We start from the raw sequence: 9,471 nt of genomic DNA on the forward strand, positions 1-9,471 counted from the left end.
AAAAATAAAACAAAAAACAACGACCTATTTCCACAGTATAGCTTTCTCTAAACATAATTCATCCACTCCTGACTACACTCTTCTCTTTCATTAGCCCAGTTTGACTAGAGGGACTGAGGACCGAGGAGCTTCCGGTGCTCTGTCTGGTGCTGAACTGAGGTCAAGAATCAGCACTCAGGGTCAAGATTAATAGATAGAAAGTCAGGCAGGCAGTCTAACTGGTTTCAGTCCCAGGGCCCAAAATGAGAGGCCAAGTCCAGATGTGAGGCAGCAGGTAAGAAACCAGGGGGAGCAGAAATTCCATCCAGAGCAGAAGAAGCCTGGAGAGACTCTCCACGTCATCAGGGCAAAACCGAAGACACGTTTACAGGGTGCCTGCGCTTTCACTACAAGTGAGAGAACTGCTAAAGGTTCAGGTCAGTTCAGACACATTTATTCGACAGCTATTTACTAAGAACCTCCTTGTGTGCTGGGCTTTGTGCTAAGTATTGAGGGAGCAAAGACCATTAAGTGCTTACCGTTCAGTCGAAGAGAGGGATAGGGTAGCAATGACCAGGACCTGTGAAAAGATGGAGTAAGCACTGGGTGAGGTGGGTGCCCCCAAAGAGGCATTTCTGTTGATCTATGGGTTTGTGATGGTAGAGGGATGGAGAGGGGGGCAGGCCAGAGAAACTGTTCCTGAGATCATACCACCTGAACTGGGTCTTGAAAGGACAAATGTGAAGGAGAGAAGGATTGGGAAAGAAATTTCAGGCAGAGGAAAGGAGAAGGAAGCTATGTGAGACACTGAGGCTTGAAAAACTATGATGCCTCAAGAAATTTCATTTCTGAAGAAATCGACCACGTTGGGGACTTGAGGGACACTAGACAGAGACCCTGATGAGGGTGAGGCACAGAACCGAAAGCAAGGGCATTAAACTGTACAAAGAAAGGTGGATCTTCCAGCCCTACTCTTCATGCAGAATGCCAGCCTCCAGGCTCTTTCGTCCGAGGCGGAGGTTCATTCAAACCTTAACCACGTATGATTCTCTAGGGGATCTTGCTGAAACGCAGACTCTGATGCAGTAGATTTGAGGAGGGGCCTGAGATGCTGTATTTCTAACAGGCTCCTGGGATGATGCTGATTCTGCTAGCCCATAAACCGCACTATGAGCAGCAGGGGTTTAGAGTGCACTAGTCTCCAGAGTGGACATGGAAATGTTCCACTGGAGTGAGGGAAGGAAATGTTAAGACATATCTATAGTCTTTATCAAAACAGTAGGAAATTAGGAGAAGGCTGCGGTGGCGGCGGCTCTGGAGGCCACAGTCGCGGTCCTGGCTTCGGCCCCAGCAGCACCATGGTGCTCGTGCATCAGGAGCTTATGCTCCGGGCCACCCTCCTGGCCACGGTCTCAGGCTACTTCATCAGCATCGATGCGCATGCAGAGGAGTGCTTCTTCAAACGGGTCACCTCGGGCACCAAGATGGGCCTCATCTTCGACGTAGCCGAGGGCGGCTTCCTGGACATCAACATGGAGGCTACAGGGCCTGAAAATAAAGGAATTTATAAAGCAGACAGGGAGTCCAGTGGGAAATACACATTTGCTGCTCACATGGATGGAACATATAAGTTTTGTTTTAGCAATAGGGTGTCCACCGTGACTCCAAAGATAGTGATGTACACCATTGATAATGGGGAGGCCCCCTAAGGACAAGACATGGAAACAGAAGCTCACCAGAACAAGCTAGAAGAAATGATTAATGAGCTGCTCGCAGTGGCAATGACGGCTGTAAAGCATGAACAGGACAACAGGGGAGTTCAGGAGAGAATACACAGAGCAATCAATGACAACACAAACAGCAGAGTGGTCCTTTGGTCCTTCTTTGAAGCTCTTGTTCTAGTTGCCATGACATTGGGACAGATCTACTACCTGAAAAGATTGTTTTGCAGTCCAGAGGATTGTTTAAAAAGCCTTTTCCTGGGCTTCCCTGGTGGCGCAGTGGTTGAGAATCTGCCTGCCAATGCAGGGGACACGGGTTCGAGCCTTGGTCTGGGAAGATCCCACATGCCGCAGAGCATCTGGGCCCGTGAGCCACGGCTACCAAGCCTGCGCGTCTGGAGCCTGTGCTCCGCAACAAGAGAGGCCACAATAGTGAGAGGCCCGCGCACCACGATGAAGAGTGGCCCCCGCTTGCCACAACTGGACAAAGCCCTCGCACAGAAACGAAGACCCAACACAGCCTAAAATAAATAAATAAATAAATAAATAAATATTAAAAAAAAAAAAAGCCTTTTCCTGATGATCCCAAACTCATAATTCACTGTTCACCAAACACCTTGGTCATAATAACGTCATTAGTTTCTACATTTTTATTTTCTGAACTGTACATTCACAGCTTCTGTTTCTTTGTGATTAACAGATATTGGGGGAAAACACTTTTTTAGGAAAGTTATAGTGAAATTTGACATGTGATTGGCATGATTTCATATTTGAATTCTGCCTTCATTATACAGGTCCTTCCAGAACTCAAGCACTGTAAGTGGACTATAGGTGTATAGTCCTTATTATACCTTCTTTCCTTTTGTTTTCATCATAAAATGCAGTTTGTTCAGGATAGTACTTTACTAAAATGACTGCATTCTTGGGATCCCTTATCCTGCAGTTCAAGTCATTAGAGATTCATTTTGTTGAGTCCTTATGAGAAACAACAATCTGAATCTTGACATTTTCTATCCAGCCTAATGGCAGAGCTCTGTGAGTAGAATATGCTACCTGGTTGGTACTTTTACACCTTGTCTATCTTGTTTTTGCTTTAAAGATAAGACTTAAACCAACAACCTTTTTCCCCTTATAGTTTTACTTTGAACCCTAGAACTCAATCACCTCCACTTAAAATTGTTGACACAAGCAGCTAATAACCATTTTTTTGGTTTCTGCCTCACCGTGTAAGAAGTCTCTATTAAAGCCAATTCTCTGGGTGTTCAGTGAACGGTGGTTCTTTTTCTTTCTCTGCTGGCACATACACTTTCTCTGCTCTTGGCACGTAGGAGGTATGCATTCAAGTAACTGGAAAAGTCTGGATTTCTGATGCCAAAGGGTTAAAAGCCTCTTGGATTTCTTTGCAGTGGTATACAGCCACTGTTTTATTTTTGATCAGTGGCATTTTGGCCACTGTTTAATTAGAGTCCTGAACATTACTGTCAGTATTAGGGTTTTTGTTTTTGTTTTTCTTGGGTCTTTCTTTTTTTTATATTTATTTATTTATTTATTTATTTATTTATTTATTTATTTTTGGCTGTGTTGGGTCTTCGGTTCGTGCGAGGGCTTTCTCTGGTTACGGCAAGTGGGGGCCACTCTTCATCGCGGTGCGCGGGCCTTTCACTATCGCGGCCCCTCCCGTTGCGGGGCACAGGCTCCAGACGCGCAGGCTCAGTAGCTGTGGCTCACGGGCCCAGCTGCTCCGTGGCATGTGGGATCTTCCCAGACCAGGGCTCGAACCCGTGTCCCCTGCATTAGCAGGCAGATTCTCAACCACTGCGCCACCAGGGAAGCCCTCGGGTCTTTCTTTTATGGCACATGTGAATTTTGTTTTGTATAAAATAAAATGACTTTCTCTTGGTATCTGATGATGGGTTTAAAATTAAAGAAGCATCTGGTTTTGGTGTGGATTTGGTTTGGTGTGGATCCAGGATTATGTTGTAACTGATGTATGTTAGTTACTTGTACATTTTTTTTTTTTTTATCTTTGCAAGGGGAAAACTACAAGTAACGAGTTTTATATAACTAATTTAAATTTATTAAAAGTTTTTATGTTCAGGATAAGCAATTTTTCAACCTTGGGTGAAAATACTTGCAACAGTTTAAGGTGACTGTGTTTTACCTTAGGACAACTGTTGCATGCCAATTTGTGTGCATGTGTGTGTGAAAACACTTCAAAACTGAGTTAAAAGATGTAAATTTAAAATTGGTTGTGTATCTAATCTGCCCGAGGTTCAGTAAATAAACAATTATTTTTAAAAACAAAAAACAACAACAAGAACAAAAGTAGGAAATTAAATGTTGTACAGTAATATACAGATCAAATCTGGTACCTTCACTCACTCTGTGTGCTGGACAATGGCATGTGTAATATGTAAGAAATCCTGTGGGGGGGTGGACATTCTGTAACTTGGAGGAATTGACAATGGTACCTTTTCTCCTATGTCAAATTTCAACTTATAGTCACATACTGCAATTGTATTACTCAGTGGATTTCTGGATTATATTACCTAATGTTAACTGAGCTTCATAAAATGGACAAGTGGCTTAAAAGGATTCCTACACACAAACTACTGATCAAGAATTACACTAGGAATAAAAATACAGGTGAACAATCAAGTGGCAGTGATAATGTTTCTACTATTCCTGGAATGAGGTCTTGGTAGCTACACAGTAACATCAAAATAATGATTCCAAGATCTGACTCCAAGCTTGTTAAAAATAAATCTAAATTATGAATAAGACTATTTGCACTATGTGTTTACATGTACAAGTATTAACAATTAACCCCACTATGACTGTATCTTGTTCCTTGGGATATTAGTGAAGCCATCATGATTAGCAGGACTTTTCAAAACAAAGCATTTCCATGGAGCAAACCTGTACTATTTTTCAGCTACATTTAAAGACATGTAACTCTCAATCTGGGACAAAATTTTATTAAATTTGATGTTACATTTTTAGAAACCACTTTTGCATTTTCTTACATAATAGCGGAGACAAAAAGTCATGCACTGGGGAGTGACTTAGTCTTTCTGGTGTATTTTACCACCAAAAATGTACATGAAAAACAGTATGGTAACCAACACATAGAATACCAACAGTGACTCAAGGACTCCCCATCCTCTAGGTGCCAGGGTACATCTCCATTCAGCTAAAAGTTGAGAATAGTACACAGGATATTTTTGATGGGCCTAAAAATTGGCTTACATCGCTTTTGCTCAGTTTCCATTGACCTGAACTCAAAACTTGACTGCAACTAACTGCAAGAGAGACTGGGAAGTATTGTTTACCAAAATTTTTAAAAGAGCTGTATTTGAAGCCAGTGTCTCTGGTGAGTAAGTAAAGCTGAGAAGAAGTGGGCCAAAGAACTATTGTATATCATTATACTTGATGGTTAAACTGTGTGCATGTTGGCTTTTTGAAAATTATGTCAAAAAATAAATTAAAAACAATAATAAAAGTATAAAATAAATGGGCATCCAGTCAGACATTTAGGACTAGCAGCCAATCTGATTTGTGTATGTGATTTTCTTTTTCAGAGTTTTGTTTTGTTTTTGAGGATATAGCAGTGTCTAGCCCTATTTGAAAAATGTACATAAAGAAACAAACAGGGAAAAAATGCTTAAGGTCAGCTAGCATCTTATTCAAAATACATATAAATGATTTTTCCCAGATTCCTACAAAACTAATGACACATTAATAGATATTAGGGTGCAATATGAAGACTAAACATCAAAATCTATGAATCTAGATGGGTTTACTTTCTTTTAAAATTAGTCTATAAACTAGTATATAAAATATACATTTCTGAATGCTTAATTGGTATCTAATAATATTCTCTAGAATTTAGGGAATTAATCTAATTAATTTTGCTAGGCCGACAACAAAATCACAGAAAACAACTCAAGAAATGCAGACCATATAACAGATGACTGTTCTTATTATCTCTGGATATAATAGTCCCAGGGAAGATAAAACATTCATCATACTGTTGTAAAATGAATGAAAGCTGCAAATTAAAATTCCAAATCCTGATAACATAACTGTACAAGAGGGAAAAAAGTGAAATTTACAAGGAACAATTAGAAAAATTATAAATACTTAGGTTTTCTAAAATTATTTTGTAATGTATTTGATTGCTGAGCTATTAAGATTTTTCTCTCATAAAATTACAATAAATTCTAGGCAGTCTGAAAATCCTATCAGCAGGAAGCATGTGTGTTTTTTTTTAATGCAATGTGGCTTTAAAATGAGCAATTCCCAATTATTAACCTTAAAGCATCCCAACAGACAGAAATAGAGATAAATGCTTTGTTTTTCTAGAACCTCACACCATGCATTTTCATCCTCTCCTCCTTCCTTCATAGGAAGCAATTAAATCTTTGCATAGAAGATTTACAAGACTTTAGAAAAGCAAAATCATTAGAACAAAACAGTGTGGTCATTTGAAAAGCATATCAGGGTAGGTAATAACAACTGAATTTTCAGTTATTAAGGCAATAAATTTTTAAATCAATTTGGGAAGTATGAGTATCTGAAATCTTTACTTGGCATTAAATGATTTTTCTCTCCTAAGACAATCATTCTGAGACTGACCTCTTAAGGTTTCTCCAAGACCTAACTCAATTATTTTTTTTTTCCTCAGACTTTCTAAAGAAATAATGTAGTTTTGAAAATCAGTATGGAACAGAGTAGTAGTTACCAGAGGGGGAAGGGTGTGGAGGGAGGGCAAAATGAGTAAAGGAGGTCAACTCTATGGTGATGGATGAATACTAAACTTTTGGTGGTGAGCATGCCAATGTAGTGTATACAGAAGTCAAAGTATAATGTGGTACACATGAAACATATAATGTTATAAACCAGTGTCACTTCAACATACTAATTATGGTATTTGTTTTATTTTGTATAATTCTTTTTTTTCTTTTTTTTTTTTTTTTGGCCGTGCCTTGTGGCATGTGGGGATCTTAGTTCCCCAACCAGGGGTTAAACTCATGCCCCTTGCAGTGGAAGTGTGGAGTCTCAACTACTGGACTTCCAGTGAAGTCCCTATTTTGTGTAATTTTTATAGAAGTTAACTATCATGTAAGTCTTAGGATATTTATAAAAACACTTCTCCTTTTTAACCTGATGCAACGTTTAGAGTTGCTAGAAGCAAGAGCACCATCATTTATTGCTCTAAGTAGAGTTAAGGTTAATACATGATGATGTTTGGCAGGTCATAGTTGATGATGTTATGGTGAGATGGTCCCAAAAACAAAGGAATGAAGCAAGGTACTTCAAAGGCCCAGTTTTAAAGTAAGTATACTTGAGGTTGCAGACAGGAGCTCAGAAGCTAAGATTGGAATTTGTTTCAAGTCTCCTGGGAAACTCTTTCAGCTAAAGAGAGTGCAAACACACACACACACACACACACACACAAATCTTTCAGTTGTTGAACAGCTGAGTGCTGATGAATGTACACCTGAAGGGCTTACACCAGCAGATTTGCTGGATATGGTCCTGTTTGGGGGAGTCAGCACAATACTATGTACTTACGACCCGACAGAGTCTAAGGACGGGCCATAGCCCAAAGATATGGACGGCAAAAGACACAGTTCAGAAACACACGACTATGAGTCAAGACCAATTCAAAAATGCCCCAAAATATTTTCAAAGGGATAGAACCATTTATTTCATGGTTACTTTTAAGAAACAAATAAAAATCCTGAAAATACTGCCTCTATCTTTGGCCTGACCTGTATTGGTCTAATTTGTGGTTGTTGTTTTTTTTAATTTATTCATTTATTTATTTTTGGCTGCGTTGGGTCTTCGTTGCTGCGTGTGGGCTTTCTCTAGTTGCAGCAAGTGGGAACTACTCTTTGTTGTGGTGCACGGGCTTCTCATTGTAGTGGCTTCTCTTGTGGAGCACAGGCTCTAGGCACACAGGCTTCAGTAGCTGCAGCATGCAGGCTCAGTAGTTGTGGCTCATGGGTTCTAGAGTGCAGGCTCAGTAGTTGTGGCACACGGGCTTAGTTGCTCCACGGCATGTGGGATCACCCCGGACCAGAGCTCGAACCCGTGTCCCCTGCATTGGCAGGCGGATTCTTACCCCCTGCGCCACCAGGGAAGTCCTGTCTGATTTGTTTTTATCCACTCAAGCTCATATTTTGAAATCCAAACCTCCAAAGGTGATAGTACTAGGAGGTAGTCCCTTTGGGAGGTGCTTAAGTCATTAGCTGGAGCCCTCATAAATGGGATTAAAGCTCTTATAAAAGAAACACCACAGAGTCCCTAGTCCCCTTCCACCACATCAGGACACAACGAGAAGGCACTGGCCATGACCAGGAAGAGGGCCTTCACCAGAACGTGACCAAGCAGGTGCCTCTAGAACTGTGAGATATAAATTTCTGTTGTTTATTAGCCGCCCAGTCTGTGGTTCTTTGTTATAGCAGCCCAAACAAAGACAAACCCCTTATACCTCTTACTAGGATTATTGATGCAGCCCCTTATCTCCTTCAGTCTCTTCCATGACTTCTCAAATTTGAGTGTGAGCTCTTGCCAAGCTAGTCTTCCGAAAAATATATTTTCCCTGTTTCCTTATCTTTTCACAACATCTGTACCTCAGTGTGGTTGACCCATGTGGAAAACTGTTTACAAAAATGGCCACTTCTTTTGGTCCACACCCTTTGCCCAGTGATTTTGTAGCTCTTCCTATTAAGAGTGTAATTCCCCACCACTTTAGTCTGGCTTTGTGATTTGCATTGACCAACAGAACGTGGCAAAAATGATAGTGTGTCAGGTGTGAGTCTGGGCCTTGGCATACTTCTGTTCTTCTCTTCTCCCCTGTACCCCTACCAGGTGAAGAGGAGCACAGACTAGCCAGCCGGAGTATGAGAGACCACCATGTGGAGACCAGTCATAGCCCTTCAGCCAACAGCCAGCAAGCCTAACATGTAAGTGAGTTTTTCTAGACTAGCCAGGCTCTAGCTGACCTCTTAGCTGACTACAAGCCTAAGTGAGATCCACGAGGCCTGGCCCAGATCAGTAGAACAATAGGCAACAGCAAACAGTCTTTAAGTTGGGAGGTGATTTGTTACATAAGCAACAACGGATGAATGTAGCCCCCACACATCCGTGCTTATTTCCACCTCTTTGATTCTATCCTCACATTGTTCTTCCTAGAATGCCTCCTTCCCTCTCCTCCACCTTCATCTGTCCAAACACTTCTAAGACCCAAGTCAAGTGCTATCTCGCAAAGCCTTCTCTGACTACTTCAATCTATACACATATCTCCCTTTAGTTTAGTAAAAAAAAAAATTCTTTTCTCTGTAATATTTCATGTATCCCATATTCGATTATACAGACCCTGAGTTACCCCAGTCCCTAACACAGAGCTAGCTCATATTGAATGCTTAATAAAAATTTACTAGCTGAAAGCAAACAGATCTGATAGTCTTTCCACCCATCCAACCTGTGGCCTGGTTTAGGCATCAGTACAATTCCCTCAACTGACTGTGTCTTGGAACTGATTAACAGGTGCAAAACTTTCCCTGTTGAAGCTCTTTATAAAGAGAATTGATGGCTATATAACTACAGTTTACTTAAACCATCAATTTCCTTTAAATAAAAGAACTGTGTTTTCATATATATGTATATAAAAGCTTAAGGGAATTCCTCCTTTATTAGGGCTATCAGTTTCTGTTTCTGCTTATTAAGGATGCACTTCATATTCACTTTACTTGACACTACA

The 9,471-nt window shown here is 40.7% G+C and overlaps 1 protein-coding gene across 1 annotated transcript; it reads left to right on the top strand.

Annotated features, from left to right (window-relative positions):
• The first annotated feature begins 1,337 nt into the window (after nucleotides 1-1,337).
• Nucleotides 1,338-8,671, top strand: LOC103010431 (transmembrane emp24 domain-containing protein 2-like). Its single transcript, XM_057532702.1, has 3 exons — nucleotides 1,338-1,566; nucleotides 1,690-1,929; nucleotides 8,580-8,671. Exons 1-3 carry the CDS (start codon nucleotides 1,338-1,340, stop codon nucleotides 8,669-8,671), a joined length of 561 nt encoding a protein of 186 aa, XP_057388685.1.
• The last annotated feature ends 800 nt before the right edge of the window (nucleotides 8,672-9,471 follow it).

The sequence above is a fragment of the Balaenoptera acutorostrata genome, chromosome 18 (assembly GCF_949987535.1).
Source record: "Balaenoptera acutorostrata chromosome 18, mBalAcu1.1, whole genome shotgun sequence".
NCBI classification, from domain to species: Eukaryota; Metazoa; Chordata; class Mammalia; order Artiodactyla; family Balaenopteridae; genus Balaenoptera; species Balaenoptera acutorostrata.

Coding starts and splice junctions, on each gene's coding strand:
- LOC103010431 (XM_057532702.1), top strand. CDS start 1,338: ATGGTGCTCGTGCATCAGGAGCTTATGCTCCGGGCCACCCTCCTGGCC. Junction 1,567..1,689: donor TAAAGCAGACAGGGAGTCCA/GTGGGAAATACA, acceptor AGGCCCCCTAAG/GACAAGACATGGAAACAGAA. Junction 1,930..8,579: donor CCTGAAAAGATTGTTTTGCA/GTCCAGAGGATT, acceptor TACCCCTACCAG/GTGAAGAGGAGCACAGACTA.